Source organism: Urtica dioica, chromosome 6, assembly GCF_054948205.1.
Source record: "Urtica dioica subsp. dioica isolate 48M chromosome 6, U.dioica_male_clone48M_v1_H2, whole genome shotgun sequence".
NCBI classification, from domain to species: domain Eukaryota; kingdom Viridiplantae; phylum Streptophyta; class Magnoliopsida; order Rosales; family Urticaceae; genus Urtica; species Urtica dioica.
Genome location: NC_142761.1, coordinates 44,054,199 through 44,079,236, shown reverse-complemented (window position 1 = coordinate 44,079,236; position 25,038 = coordinate 44,054,199). Strand labels below are relative to the sequence as shown.

At 37.5% G+C, this 25,038-nt stretch overlaps 4 protein-coding genes across 6 annotated transcripts; 3 read left to right on the top strand and 1 right to left on the bottom strand.

Moving 5' to 3' along the window:
* The first annotated feature begins 1,084 nt into the window (after positions 1-1,084).
* Positions 1,085-5,597, top strand: LOC149394486 (uncharacterized). Its single transcript, XM_089616472.1, has 11 exons — positions 1,085-1,350; positions 1,412-2,028; positions 2,840-3,003; positions 3,313-3,370; positions 3,493-3,558; positions 3,704-3,789; positions 3,902-3,965; positions 4,039-4,251; positions 4,795-4,860; positions 4,990-5,069; positions 5,147-5,597. Exons 1-11 carry the CDS (start codon positions 1,209-1,211, stop codon positions 5,259-5,261), a joined length of 1,671 nt encoding a protein of 556 aa, XP_089472598.1. The 5' UTR covers positions 1,085-1,208; the 3' UTR covers positions 5,262-5,597.
* A 656-nt stretch (positions 5,598-6,253) lies between these two features.
* On the top strand, positions 6,254-11,011 carry LOC149394485 (Zinc finger C-x8-C-x5-C-x3-H type family protein). Its single transcript, XM_089617669.1, has 8 exons — positions 6,254-6,831; positions 6,908-7,042; positions 7,144-7,302; positions 8,257-8,349; positions 8,615-8,731; positions 9,336-9,410; positions 9,500-9,708; positions 10,302-11,011. Exons 1-8 carry the CDS (start codon positions 6,406-6,408, stop codon positions 10,963-10,965), a joined length of 1,878 nt encoding a protein of 625 aa, XP_089473795.1. The 5' UTR covers positions 6,254-6,405; the 3' UTR covers positions 10,966-11,011.
* Positions 11,012-11,584: 573 nt separating this feature from the next.
* On the top strand, positions 11,585-15,959 carry LOC149394484 (uncharacterized). Of its 3 annotated transcripts, none has more exons than XM_089616486.1 (7): positions 11,585-11,872; positions 12,081-12,276; positions 12,422-13,153; positions 13,220-13,372; positions 13,471-14,724; positions 14,795-15,303; positions 15,604-15,959. In XM_089616486.1, the coding sequence occupies exons 2-7, from the start codon at positions 12,232-12,234 to the stop codon at positions 15,755-15,757; spliced, it is 2,847 nt and encodes a 948-aa protein (XP_089472612.1). In that variant the 5' UTR covers positions 11,585-11,872; positions 12,081-12,231; the 3' UTR covers positions 15,758-15,959. The 3 variants fall into 3 exon arrangements, with proteins under 3 accessions (XP_089472612.1, XP_089472610.1, XP_089472611.1); XM_089616484.1 differs by having other exon boundaries at positions 12,035-12,276; XM_089616485.1 differs by having other exon boundaries at positions 12,023-12,276.
* A 33-nt stretch (positions 15,960-15,992) lies between these two features.
* Positions 15,993-20,914, bottom strand: ETFQO (electron-transfer flavoprotein:ubiquinone oxidoreductase). Its single transcript, XM_089616487.1, has 18 exons — positions 20,508-20,914; positions 20,291-20,367; positions 20,056-20,162; positions 19,773-19,854; positions 19,569-19,677; positions 19,351-19,397; positions 19,162-19,236; positions 18,846-18,962; positions 18,583-18,651; positions 18,253-18,345; positions 17,903-18,005; positions 17,679-17,803; positions 17,510-17,559; positions 17,366-17,432; positions 17,048-17,127; positions 16,443-16,571; positions 16,279-16,345; positions 15,993-16,183 (listed from the first exon to the last, which is right to left on the bottom strand). The coding sequence occupies exons 1-18, from the start codon at positions 20,821-20,823 to the stop codon at positions 16,100-16,102; spliced, it is 1,797 nt and encodes a 598-aa protein (XP_089472613.1). The 5' UTR covers positions 20,824-20,914; the 3' UTR covers positions 15,993-16,099.
* Positions 20,915-25,038: the final 4,124 nt, after the last annotated feature.

The following is a 25,038-nucleotide window of genomic DNA, read 5'->3' as shown; positions in this document are numbered from 1 at the left end:
AATACAATATATGCTCTGGACCCTAGGAAACAGTAGGCCACATCTTCATTCATTGCAAATTCGCAAAAGAAATTTGGAAGACATCTACCATTTTTAGCGAAGTTTCAAGTCGCTTTATAATCTTAACTTTGCTGACATCATACACTCGGTTCACTTTTCTCTTAATAAAAAAGACTTCTCTTTGTTCCTTTGTATCTCCCGGTCTATATGGAATGCAAGGAATAAAAGGATCTTTGAAAACATTAAGAATGACCCTTACCAGATTACCTCGTGGACGTCAAATTTTCTTCTTGAATTTCAGTCTGCCCAATCCAGACGCTCATCTTCTGTTAGCTTGCCGAGTGGTCTTGACCCCAAACAAGACCGCTCCCAAGCAAGATGGGTACCCCCAAGTTGCGACCTCTACAAGCTTAATGTCGATGCCTCAATTCCAAAAACTTCTAACTTTGTTGGAGTTGGAGTTGTTATTCGCAACTATTCTGTACTGGTTTTGGCTGCATTGACTCAAAATCTCCCAGGCAAATTCACGATCAAAGAAGCTGAAGCTCTCGCTCTCCACTACGGCTTACCTTGGGCTTTGGACGTGTTTCTGCCTATCCACTTTGTGAAGTCAGATGCTAAGACGGTGGTGCAAACTTTGGAGATGAAATCTTTTTTCAAGAATGAGTTTGATTCCACTTTATCTGATGTATCTATTGTCTAACTTTCCGGGAGTAAAGTTGTCTCACATTTATAGGAAAGTCAACATGACACCTATGAGTTAGCAACTTACGCTCTTTTCGTAAATGATATACTCGTTTGGTTGAATGATTTTCCTCATTCGATAGAGTCTGTAATTAATCAAGAAGGTTTGTGATTAATAATAGATTTCTATTTAAAAAAAAATCATTTAAATGACAAATACGACACAATAAATTTAAATGGTATAAAATATTTTTGAGTTTTTTTTTTTAACTATTCACTAGTTTAAGTCAAATATTAAAGAATCATTTTTTTTCCTACCATGAAAAACAATAACATTATCGACAATTTCGAGAGATTTAAATTAAATGAAATTTTGTTATTCTTTTTTTCGGAAGGGGTGGAAAAAAAAAGATTACTGTAGTCTCCGGGTGGTGCTTCTGGTCTTCACTCCCGCTGAGGCAGCCGCCAGATTTTTTCTCTGCGGCGACGGTGGTAAGCAAACCATTTTAGGGCTGACGTCATCAATGGCGAAGAAGCCATGGCGGATCATCCCAAGGCCGCTTCTCGAGACGGTTCTGAACAACCACGCTCAGCAACACCGCGTCCGTCTCCCTCTCCTCTTCCACGGCCTCCGCGGCTCCGGCAAAACCACTCTCATCCTCGATCGTAAGCCCTAAATCCCCAATCACCTCTCTCTCTCTCTCTCCCTCTGAACTCGCTCTCGCAGGTCTGCTCGGCGACTGGAACCAGGGACCGCACGTGGCCGGGTACGTGGACTTCGCGGAGTGCGTCGGCGAGCACCACCCTCGCTCCGGCCAGTCCTTCCCTTGGTCCTCCTGGTCCACGTGTCAGAAGCCACGCGTCTCCGACTGCGCCGCCAAGCTCGAGTCCTGCCTCGAGTCCATGCTCCGCCGAGCCCTCCGACTCGGCCTCGTCGGATCTCGCGACGTCCTCGCCGCCGTCGACAAGTGGCACAGCCTCTCCCCCGCCGCATTCGCCGGAATCTCCGGCGACGAGAAGATGAAGAAGAAGAAGAAGTCCTCCAAGGCGGCCTTGTGGGACCGGGCGGTGTTTGCGATCTCCTCTTCTTCGTCGGAAGCTGATGTGGCAGCGGCGGAGGGGAAGGGATTGTCTGCGGAGGAGGCGGCGTACTACCGCGAGGCCTCGGCGGCGGTGAGGGTGGCCAAGGAGGTGATCGGGCGCCAGCGAGGATTGAGGGCCCGGGCGATCGGTGATATGAACCTCCGCGGAGGATTTTCGAGGTCGCTGGCGAATTCCTGCACCGACTGGCCTTGCCTTCTCTTGGAGCTTCTCTCCCAAGCCGCCGAGCTCGGCCATTTTCAGGTCATTCATTCATTCACTCACTTTTTTTTTCAATATATTTCTTTCAATTTGGAGAATAATAGGTAGTTGAGAGAGGTTAATGTAGTTTTTTTTTAAGAAGCTGTATTACTCTTTTAAATAGGAAGAGAATTCGCTTGAGAATGTTGTCGAATCATTTTGTTAAGAATTCTCGAGAAAGAATTGCGGAGAGATTTGATCAATACTGTACAAATTCGTAACGTTCTTTTTTGAAAATTTAGGAAATTTGTATGTTTGTTTGTTCAGCCAAAGCTGATGATAAACAACATCGCTTCTGGACGGGTCGTTGATTCACTTTTCCATGTATTTGTTTCAATTTAGATTATAATAATAGGTAGTTGAGAAGTTGGGTTACCCTTTACATATGAGAGAATTCACTTGAGAAATGAGAATGTTATCGAATCAATCTGTAAAGAATTCTTCTTGAGAAAGAATTGTGGAGAATTACCCGGAGATTCGACAGTACTGTATAAATTCGTAGCATTCATTTTGTTAATTTAGAAAATTTGTTTGTTTGTTTGTTTGTTCAGCCAAAGCTGATCTTAATCAACATTGCTTCAAGTCACTGATTCACTTTTCCATACATTTTTTTTTTCAATTTAGATAAGACTAATAATAGGTAGTTGAGAAGTTGTATTACTCTTTAAATAGGAGGGAATTCACTTGAGAATGTTGTCGAAGAGTTCTTCTTGAGAAAGAATTGTGGAGAATTACGTGGAGATTTGATCAATACTATACAAATATGTAACATTCTTTTTGTTGATTTAGAAAATTTATTTGTTTGTTTTTTCAGCCAAAATTGATCATAAACAACATCGAGGTTTTACGGCTGGCCATTTTGGGCGACGGAGATGTGTCGGTGCCTGGAGCGATATATCACGACAGTCTGATATGGAGACTCGTTGTCTTAGGTCTAAACTACGAGGTTCTTCCTGTTATATTTGTCACTTCTGATAGGTATATACATTGCTATAAAAATTGAATGTGCTCTGTTTGTCCGTGACACAAAGTCTTTCACCGTTAGTACTAGCAAACTTTAATGTGTGATTTATATTGTGTCGTGATTAGCGAATTCAACACATTCAGTGATTTGAATTTTTAAAAAATGGGGGTGATTTTTTATAAATAGTCACGGGATAATTAACATATACTTCGTAATTTGCTTTTGACTGCCTAAAGTTTTTTATTTTATTTTATTTTATATTATTTTATTGCATCTCTTCTTATATATTCATGCTTTGATTTTAATTTTGTTTTCTTTTGCAGTTACTATTCCTACCGAGCTTTCATGGATTTTGGACATGAAATATTCATCTCCCGTGAGGTACTTCTGAAATTAGAGTTAAAAAAAATTTGATCAATACATTTGGCTTAGTTTTCAACACTTTTTTTTTTTTTTTTTTTGGTTTTATGGTGATTGAACTTCGTGCCTTGTTTTGTTTGTAGAATAATGGATGGACTCGAGAAGAAACTAGATTGCATATGGTTCCCGATTACTTCAGTGAACTAGAGGTAAAAAGAAAGAAGAAAAAAGGAAAAGTGTTGTGTGCTGCGTGGTTATACGTTAATATGATAGTAAACAACTGCACAAGATTTTATGACTTTACGAAACACTATAGCTCAGTAATATAATTTTCATTTCCTTTCAATATTGCAGTGCAAAATAATCAATGAAGTGCTAGGCCCAAACCCCCGGCATTATTTTGAGCTGTATGCACTAAAGCTAAGCAATGACAGCGAAAAGTAAGAATATCTTCCTCTCTCTTCCTAAGCGTCTGAATCTTGAAATTGAACACAAGATTATTTGAGAGTAAATCTTAATAATCCATTCCTTGTTGTTCCTCTTGAACTGTAGGACGGGAAATGAGAAAGGAGGCTCAATCCATGATCTTGTTGATGCATATCTAGCGTATCTGCAAGTGCGTCGTTGAATTGATTATTATTATTATTAATTTTTTTTTTTTTGGGTTGTCTAAAGTCCAATTATTTTAGGTTTCAGTGGTGAACCCAGCAATGGATCGAGTATTGGAATTGCTGCAGAAATTTGCCTCCGATGCGCGGAACGGAAAGATTCCGAAAGATAAGTTGCGGTTCGGGGCGCCTTGGAGGCATCCTCCGAAAGAAAACGACCCGGCATTGCAGCTTCAATGGGCGAAGATCCAGTTGATGGATTTCGTCCAATCTCTAGTCAAAGAAGGTTTCGCGGTACGTTTAGCGTGTGTTTTGGAATCTATAAAATAAGCGGGGATAGGAAAATCGAATCCCTCTTTAGCTTCCTCTCTGTCGTTTGGATTCGTGGAAAATAAGAGGGAAAGGGAAATGATAGAGATAATGTAATGTATATGCCTGAATAGGAGATTTCCATTTTCCATGGAAAAATCGGGTGGAAAATGAAATCCGTCCCAGTTTGTACATGTGGGGCCCACATCTCTCTCTCTCTCTCAAACGCCAAAAGTTAAGGGTCTGATAAAGAGAGAAGTGGAAATGATAGAGAGAATGTACGAGTAAATAGAGGATTCCATTTTCCATTGAAAATCGGGTAGAAAATGAAATCCGTCTCAATTTGTACTCTCTCTCTCTCTCTCTCTCTCTCTCTCTCTCTATCTATCTATCTATTTAAATTTTCACTTTCCCTTGCTTTTGTTGAGTTCCAAACATACCCTTAAATATTGGCGTTTGATTGTGAAATTAACTAAAAATCAGCCTCTGTAAATCGCTATTTAAATTTCCCCACTTTTTTTTTTGCAGCTCAACTATCTCGGTGACTATAGTCTAGAGATCTTTGACGATCCTTGTTGCGTTGCGATGATAGAGGTACACGCTTTTATACAATCTCTCTTACCTGTGATCATTTGAATGTTTTTTTTTTTCTAGCTCCTAAGAATCACAGAAATCACGAAAGACTCTTCGGTCATATCATCAGCTTTAAATATTTCTTTGTAGGTCGGCTTGATTTATACTCAACGAGACCCTTCATTCATTGGCCCCGTTTCTAGAGGAATCGAGAGGTGTATTCTTCGATGGTAAGTCAAAACGTCGTTTCAAAACGTAATTACTTATCCTCGTACTTAAAACTAAATTATGGCGTGCTGTGTTGCAGGTTTATCCAAGAGCGTATTCAAATGAATTTCGAGAACATAATTAAGTATCGGTGGCAGCGATTTATTCGTGGCCGTAGCTATCATCACTTGCTGCTACAACTCGGCTATAAATAAATAGAAGACACATTAATTATCTCTAAATTGCATAATTAGCTCCAGTGAAAGCCACGGATCTCGTGAAAGAAAGAAAGAAACGCGATCTCAAACATAGGGCAGTTTTTACACTCGGATTATTCATTCCGGTCATCACTATAGCAATAGTTTGGTTTTATAGCCAATAAAAAATGTATTCTTTTATTGATTGTTCGTCCCACCCCGGGTTTGTTTTTTTCACTGCTCGGAATGCAATAAGAGAAATCTCTCTCTCTCGTTATGTTTTTTTATAAATATTAACTTACTTAAAATAACTAGAGAAATTTCTCTAGTTAATATAACTGTTGTATTTTGTCAGTTAATTTTTTTTGCTTTAAATATTTTTCGATCCTGAATCTAGAGACAGGGTTTTTTTTTTTTTTTTTTTTTTTTTTCATATTGAACAGTTATATTTCATGGGTTTAATTAAAAAGAAAAACATAAATTAAGTAGAACAGAACTAAATTACAGGAGAAATCTGAGAAAATATGTCCCAGCAACTTTTCGGACAATAATACTTCTCAAAGTTTAAACTCATTTTTCTCGAACTTCGACTTATGAAAGGCTCTATTTAATTAGAACCGCTTTTAACTTGGTCAATTTGGTTAATGAATTAAGCAACTATTTGATGATGTTTCATAACTTAATTAATTTGAGGATAGAGAGGAGACGAAAGAAGAATTCTCTATTGGAACAAACCTGGTTTGAATTTAGCTGCCTCGACGTACAAAATGCTCATATTATTCCAAAATGCTTGTCGTTTTTTGATAACTTATCTTTTCTTTTTTCAGTGTTAGCAAAATGAATGAGTGATAAATTCTCAAGTATTTTTTGAAAATTAATGATGCCTATAGTAAAAATTAAGAATGAGGGATCAGTGAGTTGCTACTTATTTTATATAGCAATAAAAGAGATTTTTGAATTACCAATATATAATAATAATAAATTCTAACATTAATCAACTTTTGTTTTAGCTCAAATTAGATCAAATAAAGATTTGCAAGATGTGGTAATACAGAGTTTAGTGTGATTTATTAGTTCTTTTGTTTTTAAAAAATCAGAGTGTGATTTATTAGTTATAGACTTTGAATACAGAAAAGAAAAAGAATTGGGTGGAAGGAAAGAAATGGCAGAAGGAGAGAAAGATGGAAGAAGCGAAGATGCGATGATGATGAGCCGGAAAGAGAAGAGAAAGGCGGCGAAGAAGACGAAGAGGCGGCTTCTCCGTCGCGAGAAGGCCGCCGAACAGCTCTCCTCGCCGGACGACGACCCCGCCGAGCTCCGCTCCCTCGAGCTCCAAGAGGCCGAGCGATCTCTCCGCGAAAAAGCCCTCTGGGAGGAGCGAGACAGAGCCTGGCTCGAATCCCGCGCCGCACTCAACCAACCGCCCCGCCGCGGCGACGGCGACGGCAACGACGGCGACGGAAACGACGACGACGGATGGGAGTTCGTGGAGGAAGGTCCTCCCGAGATCATCTGGCAAGGAAACGAGATCATCTTGAAGAAGAAGAAGGTTAGGGTTCCCAAGAGCGATTCCGCCGCCAAATCCGAGGTCTGTTCTCTTTTTCTTCTTCTTCTTCTTCTTGTTTGAACAAAAAAATGAAATTCGTTCCGTGTGTGTTTTACAGGAAAACGCAGAGAGGCCGATATCGAATCCTCTCCCTCCTCCGGAATCGGATCATCGATCCTCTTCTTCTTCTTCTTCGGCGGCATTGATCGAGAGCGTCACGCCGCAACAAGTCCCCAATTTCGGAACCGAACAAGTGAGATTCTTCATTCAATTCGAAACCCGAGGCTTTGCGCTTCGAGTCGAAAATCTCAGATATTGTAATTGCTTTTTTTTTTTTTTTTGTTTGTTTGGCAGGACAAAGCTCACTGTCCATTCCATTTGAAGACCGGGGTTTGCCGGTTCGGCCAGCGATGCAGCCGAGTCCATTTCTACGCAGACAAATCTTGCACTCTGCTCATCAAGAACATGTACAGCGGACCCGGCCTTGCTTGGGAACAAGACGAAGGGCTTGAGGTCTGTTTCTTAATCACATAAACGAGTACTGAGTATCCTCGATAATATCACTGTCTGAGAGAATTTTGCTCTTACGTCGAAAGTGGAAGAATTTCCATTCTATATGCCTTGTTGTTCCTCCTTTGGTCGAGTAAAGAAATTACATGCTTTTGCGATACTCTGTTCTCGCTTCGATGGAGGTTCGATTGGTTGGGCTGAGGAAAGTCCCGTGGTGTATCCTTCTTATAATTCTTGTTTAATCTAAATCTTATTGCTGTCTTATATTATGTAGTTTTTATTTTATTTTATTAATTTCTGATTTTACTTTGACATTCCTAGCATTTTGATTTGGCGTTTCAAACTCTTGCTCCTTAACCGTTGTAAGTTGTTTGGAAATTTTACTTTCTTGGGTGTAATGAAGTTGTTCCGGGGGATGATGACTGTAAATTCCGAAGGTTTGTAATATATTTGACCGTAAAACTATTAGCTAGTTTTAATATAAAGGGTGAAATGATTAGAGGTGTTTTCCTTCAATAAAATGGAGGTGATTGATCTGACTTGTGCTGAGGAATGGGATTGTACTATTCCACAGTTTTGAGTTTTTTTGTATGTTTCTGATTATATTCATAATTGGGATTGTATCATTTTAAAATCTTTATCACATGTTACATCTCCAATCTTATTGACAAGCGAAATGAATTTTAAAAACTTTGTTTCTTTGGAAAAGTATGTGCTTGTAGCTTTTCTCCCTCTATTTATTTATTTCTATGTTCATTTATGAACGTCAATCCTTGGTGTATGTTATTGCACAGCTTGTTGAAACATTTGTGTTTTGGATATTGAACCTTGAGCTTCTAACAAAACTATGCTTCTAACTTTGTTTGAATCCTTCCTCTTCTTTTTATTTTTTATTTATTTTTTTAAATAAGTTCTATTTGTTCGAATGATTCTTCTCAAATATTCTTGTGTCTGCAGTACACTGAAGAGGAGGTTGAACGCTCATATGAAGAATTTTACGAAGACGTCCATACAGAGTTCTTGAAATTTGGGGAAATCGTAAATTTCAAGGTTTACGACTTCTTTATTCGCCTTTTTGTTTTCTTTAGTTCTTCTATGAAGGTTTCAGAACATGTCGATACATATGTAACTTGGTTCTGATAGAATAAAATAAAAAATAGAAAAACTGCATTACCTTAGCATGCACTGGGTATGTAATATTAACTCATTAAATTTTATAATGTTCAATCCTGAAAAGAAAGAAAAAAAGTCGAAGAACCAAACAAACAGGTTGTGTCATGTCTCAACCATATTGTGTTATATATATATATGCCAGGTGTGTAGAAATGGGTCATTTCATCTGCGAGGAAATGTGTATGTACATTTCAAATCATTGGATTCTGCTGTTCTTGCATATCATTCTATCAATGCTCGCTACTTCGCTGGAAAACAGGTGCTTCATTGCTTTTTATATACTTTAGATCTCTATTTCGTTCCTTAGATTACAACTGGATTACGTCATACAGATGCTCATAGTTCTTTATACTTCTCTCTAGGGCCCTAGGAAATTTACTACACAATCTTATTATTAGAAGTAACCTGTGTTTATCAATTTTTTTTTTTTATTTGATGAATATATTATGATGCTTATTCACTTTCCAATTGTTCTTTCAGTCGGAAAGGGAACATCTTTTGAATACTACAGAAAATAAACAATAGTTAGCCTTAAGAAGCTAAACTTGCATTACCCTTACAGGAATGTCATCCTCGGTGTTTTTTTTTTTTTTTTTTTTTTTTTTGGTCCTTCCTTAGATTACAACTGGATTACGTCATTGTAGCCAATACAGATAAAACCAACATAAAGTGGATATCATCACCAACCTTAAAACTACTGACATGATGTAATTTCTTATTTATCAACCATGTACGAGTAATTCTATTAGAACTACGTGCACAATAAACGAATAAATAGGGTTGCTTTAGTACATGTGTACCCTTGTCTTTTCCCCTGATAGTTATGTATATCAACCTTTTTTTTTTTTTTTTTTTTTTTGCAGCTTAGTTGCGAATTTGTCAATGTGGCCAGATGGAAGGTTGCAATATGTGGAGAGTATATGAAGACAAGATTTAAGGTACACTTCAAACCTCCTATTTTATTTATGCGGGTATGTTTCTCTCCTAGCTTTATTTTACTTTATTTTTTTTTTGGCCCATTTGACAGACATGTTCCCGTGGAACTGCTTGCAATTTTATCCACTGTTTTCGCAATCCCGGTGGTGAATATGAATGGTCTGATAATGATAGACCACCTCCAAGATATTGGGTGAAAAAGATGATTGCTTTGTTTGGTTATTCGGATGAATCTGCAAACGAGCGACAGACAGATCTGCCGAATAGCTCTGGCAGGATATCGACCTCTGATGTGGACAGGTGTGTTTCTTTCTTCATTGTTTTTAATACTTTTGTTTGGGTGTTCGAGTTAAATAGCCAAAATTAATGGATTTGCAAAATAGCTAAGATTTATCTAAAATAGTGAAATAGCCAAAATGTGCTAGGTACTAGGTTTCAATATTTTTTTTGACCCGTGACTAATTTTTTTGAAAGTGATGAATTGCTTGTATAAATCGTCAAAAAAATTAGTCATATTTACACTTTGAGATTGCTATATAGGCAACATTTGGTAAATAGCCACATCGACGTATTTACATGCTTAAATTGACGTAAATACCCGTCTTTTATATCAATGAAAGGGCAAATCATGAATGTCATGTCATGTTTGTGGCTATTTACCAAATGTTGGATATATAGCAATCTCAAACGTCTAAGTTGGCTAGTTACCTCAATTTTTTAAAAATGTAATCGGTAGTGTCAAAAATATTTCTTGACAACATCTTTCAACACCTCTATGAGTATATGTTTGTGTTTATTGTAAGCTGGGAACGAGTTATATACATAATGTATTGTATCTCAGAAACGTCATATACATGTTGATATATTCTCGTCATTTATACTTTTTTAAAAAGGCACCACCATTCAAGAAGATCTAGATCCAGAGAAAGAGATTATTCACGCCAAAGTAGCTCGAGTAGTAGAAGAACCGACCATGGAGATTACGATTGCAGAAGAAGAGACGTTCTTCGAAACGATTTGATCGACGAAGATCATCACCGAAGGAAGAGAAAAATTCACCACCGAGATCCCAGAGAGCCACGCGACGATGATGATAGAGAAGCGCGCCGAGTTGAATATCTCGATCGTAGAAGGAAAAGCTCGAGGCGGGGCAGCGGAGATGACAAGAACGAATTTCACGAATCTGGTTCCGAAACGGAGGAGAATCGTCAAGGTTACGCCAAAAGAAGATCTAAACGCAAGAAGAAAACAGAAAATTGGGACGATGATGATGATGATGATGATGATTGTGGATACCTTGAAAGAGGCAAGGAAAACTACTACGACTCTAAGAAAGAGGGTAAAAATGGAAGTAGTGATTATGGGGACCGAAATAGAGAGCGCAGGAAAAGTCGCAGGAAAGTCGATAAATTCGAAGCCGTGGAGGACCCAAATGAAAAGTCAGATTTATCGAGCAGCAAATATGATGTAGAAATTGATAGCCGGGATCGGTGGGAACCCGAGCCCGAGCCTTGTTTCTACGAGAGTGAGACCACAAATCTTGAAGGAAGAAAATAGTTGGGCTCAGATTCAAGAAAATATCATCAGAAGTTTTGAACATTCACTGCAATGTTGTGCCTTTTGTGTTTTTTTGTATCAACTGGTTTTGATAGTTTGAAAGAGCTCTGCTTATCATATAGGAGTTTAATGCAATATAAAAAATTTACCATGGTTTTTGCTAGATTAAAACAAATATCCAGTTTAGTAAAATCCTTGATTTGAGCTAAGTAACGAAGGACATTTCCAATTCCCAAATTAAACAACAATGAATTATCTTGAGGGCTAGTAAAATAAAAAAATTAAATATCACTATTAATAATTGATCATATTAACAAACACCATCCGTTATTATTTTTTTTTAATTGCAAGTACAGTTGAAAATTCGAGGAAGTGAATACAGTTAGTGTGCCTGGGAGGCTAATTCGAAAATAATTATTTTTATTTAGAATTTCGTTCAAATTTTATTTTAGTTTATATAATAGGGTTAAGTGTTCAAGAGTCTATCTTAAAAAAATTAGATACAAATTTTAAAGATTAAACAAACGTTTAAATTTTATATATTTTTTTTTTCACTTAAAATTTTATAAAGTTTAGTACACATTGAGAATTGGAATTATATCCAAATTTAGTACCCTCATTCTTTCGTAATAAAAGATGACGAGTCATAGACATCAACAAAACAAAGTAGAAACTCGAGCCGAGTTTCGTCACTCTCTTCTCGCCCTAAAACCACCAATCGCCGATCAAATCACAATTTGGTTGGGTTTCATCGAATTCGCGTTTACAATTTCTGCGTTTGTTTCTCTCGCTATTTCAATTTCTTCTCTCTCTCTCTCTCTCGCAAGGATCTATGCACGTCAAAAGCGCAGTCACATGAGGTTGTTGGAGAGCTCGCGAACAAGTTTATCCAGAACGCGAATTCCAGGTACTGAATTGTCTTTGTTGATTGTGATGAGTTTCGAAGCAGTAAATAGATGTTTCTACAGTGTAGCTTCATTGGATTTGTTCGAGATCGGTTATATAAACTTGCGAATACTGTCATTTCGGAACTATTTGAGCTTTGAACAAGAATCAGAATCTGTATCAGGCTAGCTTCCAAGATGTGATTCTGAGTCATTGGCGTTGATAATCAGGAGATGAATCCACATTCCGACAGCCGAAAGAAATGTCATTTTCATTCGAATACACTACAAGAAACGGTGAGCTTTGAACACGAATCATACTGTGATTCAGGTTAGCTTCCAAAAGCTGCGATTCTGAGTCATCGGCGTTGACAATCAGGAGATGAATCCACTTTCTGACAGCGAAAAAATGTCGTTTGAAGAAACGGTAAAAGACAAATTCTTTCTTTCTTTTCTTTTATTTTTTCTTCTTCCATTAATTTTTTTTTTCTTTTCTTCCAGACAACTTCATTACTTACTCAAGATGATATAATCCTTGGTGATTATTTGAATTTTCAATTTTTTACTTTCAGGTAACTGTTTACACAGACGAGCTTCCTGAGATAGCCCCACAAATCGTGAACGCTAATTTCCCTGCAAGAGTGACCATAAGAGGAGCTCTGTCCGTGATTCGGAATATAAAAAACGTTCTGACCGAAGAATATCAAGCAGAATTTCGCCGGTGGCCTCAATTGGGGCGTTTGATCGATTTGCCAACCACCGGAAACTTTTCCGGCACGTTGGTCCATCAATTACTCCTCCGAAGGATGGCCTGCAAAAAGAGTCAAGAGCTCTGGTTTTCCTTGAACGGAAAGCCCGCTAGATTTTCGTTGAACGAGTTTGTCTTGGTAACCGGGCTATATGCAACGATATTCCCCTCCAAGGAGAAAGGAAATGATCTTCTGAGAGACAACAGATTGATAGCCGAGCATTGGCCCGGAAGAAAAAGCGTGACCGTGGGTCAAGTATACGCTACGCTGAGGGCTCTGAGGAACACGGAAACCGACGATCGTGTAAAGTTGGCTTTCGTTTACTTAGTCGCTGGGTTTCTCTTGGCCCGGGATCCGGAGATGCCCGTTCCTTCGTGGATCCTTAGTTACGCAGACGATTTGGAGTTTTTCGATAGTTTCCCGTGGGGAAAGATATGTTACGGTTACTTGATTGACGAATTAAGTGGAGTTGATATGGAAGACAAGTACAGAAGTAAGAAAAATCACAAGAGCTCGCTCGAGTACACCATTTTAGCTTGTCCATGGATACTCCAAGTAAGTTTTGACTCTAATTTTTTTTTTGTAGTCTTCATATAATAATTTTATCCATATTCTGTACAGGTTTGGGCTTACGAGGCTATTCCTAAATTAGGTGAAGTATTGGCCACCAGAGATCCAGAGAATATAAAGCCACGATGGTTATGTTGGCAAACGAAAGAGCTGTCCGATACCAAATCCTCTAAATACTCGCTAGAAGTGCTTGACTCCGCTGAGGTAGCAGTAATTCTGAATATTAGGATTGTTTATTTTATAAATATATTTATATTTAATTTGTTGGGATATGGTAACTAAGTTTTCATCTTTTTTATTAGAGTTCGGTTCGACCGACATTACAGCCTTCGTTGGATGAGAAAAGAGAAACTTACTACGAGCGACTTAGAATTCTGAAGGATGACGATGATCATGTCATTGATTGCTTGACAAGGTTTTTATCCCGTGATATTATTCTGTCAAGTAGAAACCCGTCATCAGAAAGAGGAGAGAAATCCACAGAAGATGAAAATAATGTTGAAGATCCGACCCTGATGCAACCCGTGAGAGAATTGACTCTGATGCAAATAGTAGAAAAGTCAAACCCGAAGCAGCCCGAGATAGACTCGACTCCGATGCAAAGAGTAGAAGACTCAACTCCGATTCAAAGAGTGGAAAATTCTAACCCGAAGCTACCCGTGAGAGACTCGACTCCAATGCTTAGAGCAGAAGACTCGACTCCAATGCAAAGAGCAGAAGACTCGACTCCGATTCAAAGAGTGGAAAAGTCAAACCCGAAGCAACCCGTGAGAGACTCGACACCAATGCAAAGAGCAGAAGACTCGACTTCGATTCAAAGAGTGAAAAAATCAAACCCGAAGCAACCGAGAAACTCGAGCAAGAGTGCGTTCGCGCCAAAGGTATCCGAATTCCAACACTTGAAGAAACACATCGATTGGAGTCTTAAAAAGCAAGAAAGCAAGCTTCGCTCAATGTTGGATGAGCAGAACAGCTCGAACGATTTGAGGATCCAAGCTTTGTCGTCGGACTTTTCCGAGCTGAAAGAGTCTCATAAGATGGTGATAGGTAAGCTTGATCTACTCATCGACATGTTTGACCCTCGAAAAAGTCAAATGGGCGAGCAACAGGAGATTCTGATGCTGGAAAACGCGTACGACCAAGTCCACTCTCACCATGGCCATAACCAAGAGCAACACGGAAGCTCAAACTCGGAGGACAGAATAGACGATCCCGACAGAGAGACGTACGTCACGCCAGACACGATCATCTACGACAGCCAAGAAGAGGTCGAGAGAGGCGATGAGGTCACTTCGGTCATTTTGCGAGGCCGAGAAGTACGCGTCAGAAAACGCCCCCGCAACATCGACGACGACAACAAGAAGATCCGACACGTGAAATCGAACCCGCCGATATTCGACCCGTTCAGCGAAACGGACCGCGAGCAACTGCGAGCTTTTCAAAGATGGTTCGAAGGTGACACGAACGGCGTGGCTGCGATAAGATGCGGACTTACTTCTCAGAGGAAGCAATTCTTCGACGTCATGATTTCGCCGCAGTGTTATATTAATAGTGAGGTCGGTTCAGAGTCTTAAACTAACTGTTACTAAAAAAAATAAAAACTGAATCTTTGACGTATTTTTGCAGCACGTGGACGGGGTGCTGTATTTATTCAGGAAGAGAATTCAGACCTATAGAGATAGCTTCCCGAAAGACATTTGCATTCTGAGCGATGATTTCGGACAAATCGTCACATCGCTGTACAAGGAGTGCGAGAGGATGAAAAGAACTCGGTCCCAGAAACTAAAATATCCGTTCACAGAGGAGTTGCTAAAGTTCACGAGAGGAGAGAGGCCGCGGAGAGGGAGATCTTGGTCCTCGAAAGTCAACACTTTTTACGTGCCGTGGAATCACAACAACGGTCACTGGATTCTATTGGTGGTGGTGGTTTCGGAGTGGGCGATTTGGGTCTACGACTCGGTGCCGAGCCATTGGAGCTCGATAAACCAGTTGAAGAAGGACCTGAGGCCCTTCTGCGAGTACTTCTCGTTCCTCCTCGAGAAGTGCCGAAAGTTCAGAGACCAAGAGAAGAATTTCGGGACCCCGATGGTGGTTCGAGTTCCTCCGAACTCCAACGTTCCTCGAAACGTCAGAACGTAAGTTATTATTCATTTTCATATACAATCAAGATATATAGATTTCGGTCTTAATACAATAAATAATAATAATAATAATAGGAAAAATTGTACAAATGGCTCAAATTGGATTTTGACACATTAAATTTTTTGACGTGGTATATTAGCAATTTTCAAACAAATCATACGGTCACAAAAATCTTGCACATTTTTTTTTTTGGTACATTTCATTCCTTTTAGATTAATTTTTTCTATGTTGTAATTTGTTATTTAGCTATAACAACCTGTATACTCAAAATAAAAATAATCATAATTTTACAGGGGTGATTGTGGTGTGTATATGCTCAAGACAATGGAGATGCATATGGCAAATATGTGCGATGAAACAGCGACGACGTTACTGAACGACAATAATATACAAGAAGTTCGACAGTCTTATGCTATTCAACTTTATTTCAATAATGCGAGTATATAAAGATCACTCTCGAGTGTAGGTTAATTTTAAGTAGTTTTAGGTGGTTATAATTTGACATCAAGTACTGATCTCGTGTCTTTTATCGTAGGTTACTAGTAGTAATGTTAACACAGCATTGTTTGTGACGATTCAGTGTATACATTTTTTATTATCTTTTATTGTTTTATTTTATTTTTATATGGAGATGCTCTTATTTCATGTTTCTAAATATATGTTGCTACATGGAGTCGAGTTATAGAAAATGAGCATCAAAGTACATACACATACATATATATATATATATAGATATAGATATATATAGATATAGATATATATATAGATTTAGAAGAAACATTGATCTGTTTACATAACCGAGTACCCTGGTCCACCACCTCCTTCAGGCACTGTCCACTCAATATTTTGAGTTGGGTCTTTAATATCGCAAGCCTGAAAAAAAAAAATTAATTTTTTTTTTTTTTTTTTGAAAGAGAGCAAGTACAAATTCAGACTCTTGAGAAGAGACTCCGGTTTCGGTATCAGACCTTACAGTGGAGGCAATTTTGAGCATTGATGTGCAACTTAAGCTGACCTTGTTCATCTGGGTTGTACCTACGCCGATAAAAGAATTGAAGGTGAGCTCAGGAAAAAAAAAAAATTCGAGGGATAAGCCATGTATGGAATATCTATCTGAGTGATATGGCATTACTCGTATACACGAGCTGGACAATATCGCGACTCGGGTCCGCCGTACTTTGGTAGATTTACAAGCTTGGGAATCTCGGGGTCTCTCAAGCGAAGGTGAGCCGGTTGATCGTCTTCGTGATTTGTGTTGCTCCTAAACAAAAAGTTCAGAAAAAAAAATGGCAGCACTTAATAATGTATTTGCAAAAATAACCAATGTTTGTCTTAACTTAGTGAACTAGCTAAAATTGTGCAAGTAACAGGTGTCAAAGTCAATGATTCTTTTGACCCTTTCATTAAATTTTTTCAAGTTGCTTATACACAGGGATCTAAAAACTATTAAAGGTGTAAAAAATAAAAATTGACGGACAATGTACGTTTCACTATTTTACTAATCAATTAGTTTCAAATGACTATTTTGTATCATTTTTCCTTTAAAACAAGGCTTCAGAGATTTGTGGACTCAAACTGTGCTAGCACTAAGGTCGTTAACACATTAGGAAGGCCGGTCTTTGATCAATAATAATAATAAAAGATTGGGTTAACCACTGAGAAACGACGACATAAAACAGATTACGTGTCTAAGCAACGAAAATTCCGAGGCACCATAGTGCTATAGTATTTTAGAACCTGTGTAGAGAAGTTGGAACATCGAATGACAACACTCCATCTGGCTTCGGGTAAGGAATCGGATTATGCAATTCCGCAACCTGCACGAACAAAATTCCAAAAAATAAGCAATCTTTTTTTTTTTCCTCTTCGTGTAATGTTCCTTTTTTTTTTTTTTTTTTTTTTGAAGTGAGACATTGTCACATGGACGAGACTCAAGCAAATGAGAACCGACAGACCCGAATGGCAATTTACCATTTCTGACAAATTAAAGCATAATGGAACTATAATTTCCAAGTAGAGCGTTTTAAGATAATTGCATTCTAATTAGAGTCTCACATCAGTTGCTTCGTGATCAGGTTTTCCGTGCTTCAGTGTGAAGGGACTCCTTCCTTTGAGCACATAGCTGAGAGAACGGAATTAAATGTTAGAATCGGAACTCTTTTTTTTTTTCTTTTCCAAAACACAAAAGTATGGACTTACTGTTCCAGAGCACTCATGGCCATGCCAGGCACGAGTCCACGTTCAAAAGCCTGCCAAAAAAAAAAAAAAAAAAAAAAAATTGAAAAGTTCAAAATTAAAATGAGAAATCGACGTCCTTTGGTAACAGAAGTTTCAAGCTTTCCGTGATTAGTTTATTTGGCTCACTGACCGGGCGATAGTTCCGAGCTTTGTACAGCTCTTCCCAAATCCACGAGCTCTTCAGATTATCCCAATATTTTGTCATACTATGACCTTTATGAAGCGCTTGAAACGTAGCTTCTGCTGCCAAAATTCCTGCAGGAATATTTTGTTTTCGTAGCGATGAGATCAACTCAAACTAAATATGATGATCATAAATTTAATTCAATCAATTATAAGATGAGATGAGATTACCCGATTTCATTGCGGTATGAGTTCCTTTTATTTTAGGCACATTTAAAAAGCCCGCCGAGCAACCCATGATTGCTCCTCCCGGGAAAACTGGATACGGGATAGACTGAAATTTAACAATTATCATATTTGTATTTGTATAGCAAATAGTAATTCATCAATCATGTTTTAGAATTAGAGACTTTTTTTGTTTCTAGTGTGAAACTCATTTAGCTCGCATTGGCACGAAGGTCAAAACATCATCTCCACGGTACGGGTAAGAAAATGAAACCTTTGAATATCTATCGAAATTTCACCATTCTATTTTGTTACTATCTCTATATAGATTAAGATTTTCAGATATATTCTCATACCTGAAAACCACCTTCATTTAATGTCCGAGCTCCGTACTGAAGAACAGTTCCACCTTCCAGTACCGATCTTATTGCAGGGTGATGCTTGAGTTTCTATAAATAGATAAAATTAAAAAAAAAAAAAAAAAAAAAAACCCAACATATATAAGTAAAATAGCACTCTGATTTTCATTTCCTTTTTCCCATATTTATTCGTATGAGATATAGTGTTATATTTTTGTCCTATACATACACATTTATATGGATATATCTATATGTTCGTATATATGTAGTGACATGGAAGATCATCCAGGAGAAGTGTTAGAACGGCTTTTAAGAGATGTAACGAACCTGGAACTCCTCGTATGGGTTTAAAAATGGATTACGATAATTCAAGGCAGTCACAAGACCAATAGAAACCTGAAAATCAAGGAGAAATGTTCAAAACCTGAAAGTCAGATAATTAAATCCAATACTTTTCTATTTATTTTATTCTGATTATTATTAGTATTGAGGATCAAATTATTATTATTATTATTCATATTACATGATTTGACAGAATCTTTGTAATTAGCTATCAGAGTATGAGACAAAAAGCAAAAGTAAAACGAGACCTGGCGATCATTCATGTGATAAAGAAATGAACCCCCGTATGTCTTTTGATCCAAAGGCCAACCCAATGTATGAACCACAAACCCGGGTTTATGTCTTTTCTCATCAATTTCCCACACCTGCCAATCATAGAGCGCAACTCTTTACGAAACTTGCTTTATTTTTCTATACAAAAGATTACACTTTAGTATACTAGATTTAAAAAAAAAAAAAAAAAAAAAAACCCAAGATGATTGCAGAAAAAAAACCAATTTGACTCGCCATCTGTTTTCATTGTTCAACTCTTAGACAGTTTAATATGTATCAGAAGCATATAACCTCTTTGATACCCAATGCATATGTCTGATGTTGACCGTTACCCTTCTCTCTCAATTTGAATTTTTTTATAACTTGCTGCAAAGTAAAAAAGCCTTGATGTTAGAAGGAGGGTAAAAAATGCGTCGGAAGAAGACAAGGTTTTTTTTTTTTTTTTTTTTTTTTTTTTTTTTTTTTTTTTATCAAACAAACCTCTGATAATGAGCCTCGACATCCCTCAGACAGAAGCGTTATTCGTCCTGCACCGATATCACAATATCATCAGCACAACAAGTCTAAACTTCTAAACTGGATTGGTGCAATAATATTTATCACTTGGTCCATAAGCTAAAATCATACACCTTGAAGAAAAAAGAAGCTTAACAGCCTAAATTTACATAGTAACCACAAGAGAGAGAGAGCATATTTGCCTTTCAATGCTACACCGCGCTGAAAATTCTCCTTCTTCGAACCGTCTTTTGCGATTCCCATGTCGTTAGTTCCGACACCAACAACAACGCCGTCCGAATCATACAATATCTGCAAGTAAGTAAATCAATGAATGAATGAATGAATACAAAATCTTTCTAACGGGCATCGACACGAAAAGTAGTACTACTGATTAGTGAAAGTACCTCGCTAGCAGAAAAACCCGGGTATATTTCTACCCCTAGTTCCTCAGCCTTACCTCCCATCCAGCGAACCAATTGACTTAGGCTACACAAAAAGACATTCAATAACTTTTCGTGGTTAAGTTCTTGTTCGATAAAAAGCCAAAACGATGAGGACTCGCATGGCTAACCGGCTAAATTGAGAAACCCGTTAATGGACTACTTCTGTAATTAATTAGAACACGATACGAGAGAGAGAGAGAGAGAGAGAGAGAGAGAGAGAGAGAGAGAGAGAGAGAGAGAGTACCTTATGACGTAATTGCCCTTGTTATCAAACGGGCACGGCAACGAAATTGCACGATTCTTAGTAAGGAACCAAAATTCGTCGGACGAAACGGGCACGGTGATTGGCGACTGCAACAAAAGAAAGAAAGAAAAAAAGAGTGTTTGACATCAGAGCATCAACATAATTCAGCGTTTTTTTTTTTTTGTGGGTCAGACTCTCAGAGCTATTTATGAACTAAAAAAGCTCAATTAAGAACCTGTTCTTGTTTCCATTGAGGAAGAAGCTCATCTAGAGCCCGAGGCTCAAAAACATTCCCAGAAAGTATGTGTGAACCTATTCAGAATTGCTTCAGTGAGAATCAAATCAAAGAGTAAGTAAATCAATTCTAAATTCCGTCTCATTCTGTAACTTGGATTCCACGAGATCAAATGAACGATTAGTTCAAGAAGAAGAAGAAGAAAAAAAAAGCATACCAATTTGGGCTCCTTTTTCGACGACGCAAACGGACAAATCGACGGCGTTATCACGGCACATCTGCTTCAATCTTATCGCCGCCGACAAACCGGCCGGTCCAGCTCCGACAACGACAACGTCGTACTCCATGGATTCCCTGTCGGATTCTCCGCCGAAGAATCTCATCTGAGCCCCGAAATTCCGATCCCTGAGACACCCGGCGAGGCTTCGGAAAGTTCGTGCCGAGCCGATTTGAGAGCACAAAACCCGGGCATTTGGAGATTCAGATTTGATGACATTTCTGAAAGGTTTGAGCTTTGAGAGGAATCTACGCATTGTTATTATGATCGAAGAGAAAGAAAGAATCGATCAATTATCGAAGTTTGGTTTGTTATTTGAGTATGTTGCAGAAGAAAAGGAAAAGCCGTAAACTTTTTAAAGTGACGTATGTTTAATTTATTTATTATAATATATATTTTTCTGATATTATTTAAGTTGCAGAGATTTTGATAACCACGTTGACGTGGGAATGATGATGTTTTTAGGTCTCTAACTCTATCCGTTTTATTTACCTCGTACACGTGTGGAAATGATGAAAAGTTCTCAAGTTTTATACAATTAAGGCTTTATTACCCTATGAACTCTTTCACGAAATCACACTCTAAAACTGAACTTAGAGCAATTTTAATGATTTTCCAAAAAAAAAAAAAAAACTTGTTAGTAAAGAAAATAAAATTAAAATAATTAGCTCTATCATTTTTCGCATTTAAATCATTAGATTTGTGGAGCAAATCGACTTGTAGATTCCCAACCAAATAAAGTATTGGTTTGTGGTACCTAGGATAGCTAGTGGTAACTCCATTGATGCCACCAACTGAGAGTTATCATAAAGATATACTCTCTCATGTTCCTATTTTTCGTAAAATTATTATTATGTTTTGCCTAAGCTATTCACTATGTATTTGGATGCGAGTTTATACCCTTGCTCCATCAACAAATATGCTTCAGATACTTGAGAAAGAGCAACTAAACAGAGAGCACAAACACATACAATAAATATAATATCGGAGATGAGTATTTGGTGAGATGCGAGTTACTTTGTGGGTCTCAGCTGGAAATGGTTTTGAAATCATTTGCATGTGATTTTGTGGTATTTGCATCTTTTGTCACAAATTGGCAATCTAATTGCAAATAAGTCACACGCAAAAATTTTAGAAAGTTTTAGAGGAAGATGAAGTGATTTTTAATGGTGGCATTTGCGGCTGAAGTCACAACTTTAGCCATTCCTTGCATTTGTGTCACTTATTTGCTAAAATTGCATCGGTATCACTTATTTGCATTTGTGTCACCTATAGAAAGTCTTAATTACCCTTATCACTGAAACACACAGTTAAATCCCTTCCTCTCATCGCCGCGAGATCTTTCACACAAACACACAGCCTTGATTCCTTCTCGATCTGTCTCCCGAGCCTCGCCGTCGACCACAGCCCCGACGGCCTCGCGTTCTCGTCTCCGTCGCCGGTGGTCTCCGCCGGAACCAGCCTCTTCCTCGCCGACGACGCCAATCGGAGAATCCTCTTCTCCAAACTTATGATTCCTTCTCGATCTGCCTCCCGAGCCTCGCCGTCGACCACAGTCCCGACGGTCTCGCGTTCTCGTCGTCGTCGCCGATGATCTCTGACGAAAACAGCCTCTTCCTCGCCGACTACGAACTCACAATTTTCGCCTTCGCCTAAGTTCGGGATTGCGGAGATTCTCCGGATCCGGTGGTGGTGCTCACCGGAGCAGGCGATTTGGCTAACAGAGAAGCCATGGACGAATCGGCGGAGTGGAGACTCAGGTTTGACGAGGAAGCTGAGAAAGCTCTTCGGTGCGTGAGCGAGCTCAATCAGGTAACAATGGCTTTGTATTAGGGTTCTTCATAGTCAATTTGTGCTTCTAAATGTGTTAATGCTTATGTTTGTATCGTGAAATAGATTGATTATAATTTGCAAAGAACCGATTTTCATTTTTGATCTTTGTTGAAATGCGCAATTGAATTTCTGATAAATCAAGTCTGAGACTGTTGTATTATCTAGGAATTTATGATAAACTGTGAATATTCGTTTGTTGTGTTAAATTTTTCACTGTGAGTATACTTTTGTTATTATAAAGATTAACTGCGAGTATATATTTTGCTAGGAAGGTGTTTTGGTGATATATTTTATGAATGTATTTTGCAGAACATGGAGATATGTGCATATTATTTGAGGATGAAATCTGTATATCATCAATGCTTTCAGTTGTGTGTTACAATGACCGATATAATGTTTGATGTAAACTTCTCGAAGTATTGTGATGAAAACGTACCTCAAAGCTCTAATTTCCTTGCTGAGATTGAGTCATATCTCATGAATGTTATAAAAGGTTTGTATTTGGTTATATATTTTATTATATATTTAGTATAGTTTCTATTGGTTATTACATAATTATAATTTTTTTTATTTTTAATGGGACAAATTATATCAAACACACAGAATTGGGAAGATGTGGATTTGATTCGTATTCCCCTCAAGATTTCAATTGATGGAGCAGATAGGTTTTTCCATTGGTCTCTGTTTCTCATAGAGTCAATCAGTGGCAATATAATAGTTTTTGATTCATCTATTGGTCGTGAGAACAATAATTTGATGAAAAAGTGTGATATGTATTGTAGACAGATGCCTAAACTGCTCTCTAAGATAAAAAAAAATCAGAATAAGAAGTCAGTTGTCCCAAATGTGTTCAAGCCATATGACTTGGTTTTGCTGATACACCCAAACGAATAAATTAGTAAGTTGTTTTCATTCTTTATTTTTTCATTGTAACTTATATTTCTTTTTTGTATGTTTAGTAATTAATTATATTTTGAATTTTATCATTGTTAGTTTACTCATTAATTACTGTAATATTTTTCTTGTTTTTTGTCTTTCAGTTTTGATTCAGGTATCTATGTTGTTGGATTTGCCGATTTACTTATTTCAAATCGTCCAATTACGCAAATAAGCATCAATAATCTCCGGTTGAAGTACAACACTCAGCTTTGGAAACACGCCATGGATATGGAAGTTATAGAGATGAACAATTTGAGAACATTTGTCGATCTGGAACTTGCACTTACACTCGTTCTCGTTGTTGAAGTTCAAGATTTGTAGTAATCTTTGTATTTAGTATTAGCTTTTATATCACTAACTGAAATGGTCTTTCTATTTTACGAATTTGTTTTGTAAAAAATGATAAGGATTTGTGTATGGTACAATTCTAGTTTCTTAAATGTTGATTGGACTTTATTTGTTTGTGTAAATAATTAAGTGTGGATCTCCCCTAATTTTTATTAATTTGTTGTTCAGATTCTTGTTTGATGTTCATACCTATTACTTTAAATTATATGTATTTTGTTTTGTTAGTCCCCTTCAAACTGTTTGAAATTTGTTCTTTAATTCTACTTTTTGGTGTATAAATTAGTCTATATTAAACTACTTTATTTTTATGTAATTTGATACGTGAGTATACAATTCGATTATAAAAATATTATATCGAGTCTACTTTGTTCAGATGCTAGATTGGCATTCATATTTATTTCTTTTATATATATATATATATATATATATATATATATATATATATATTGTATTCTTAGTTCACTTCAAACTGTTTGAAATTCGTTTCTTAAGTTTAAATAAATCTACATTAGTCCCTTATGAATTTTTATGTAGTTTGACACGTGAGTCTACTTTGGTTATAAAAATATTACATTGAGTCTACTTTTTCTGGATGCTTGATTGACATTCATATCTATTAGTTTAAAACATATATATTTTGTGTTGTTAATCCACTTCAAACTGTTTGAAATTTGTTTCTTGAGTCTACTTTTTGGTGTTTAAATAAATCTATATTGATCCCTTATGAATTTTTATGTAATTTGATACGTGAGTCTACTTTGGTTAAGAAAATTTCATTGAGTCTATTTTTATGGATGTTTGATGGGCATTCTATTGGAGCTTAGCAGTTAGAATATGGTTGAGTTGTGTTGTTTGTATAAAGCTTTAGGCTTATTAAGTGTTTGTCGTTTTTATTATTTCCTTTAGTATAAAATGACTTGTCGTTTGTTTGACATTGGCTGTATAAAAAGGATCTCTGTGATTCTCGAAGTAATACAAGATTCGAATTTCTGTTATTCTCTTCTTCTCCGTTTTCTCTTCTTGATTCGAGTTCTCAAAATCAATATGGTATCAGAGCAATTCCGCTTCTGAGAATCTCGTTTCTTTTTTTTGTTTCTCCTGTTTCGGTTTCTCAATCCTGTATCTGTCGATGTCAATGGCGGATCCTGAAGTGAAGTCGACGGAGCTCCCAATCACTGGTATCACCGGAAATTCTCGATCGCGATCGACGATTGAAGACCAGTTCTCACCCTATTATCTCCACCATTCTGATTCATCTGGAGGAAGTCTGGTCTCCAATGTCTTGATCGGAACCAATTACCAGGCGTGGAGTCGATCGATGCTGATAGTTCTTGAAGCCAAGAACAAGCTA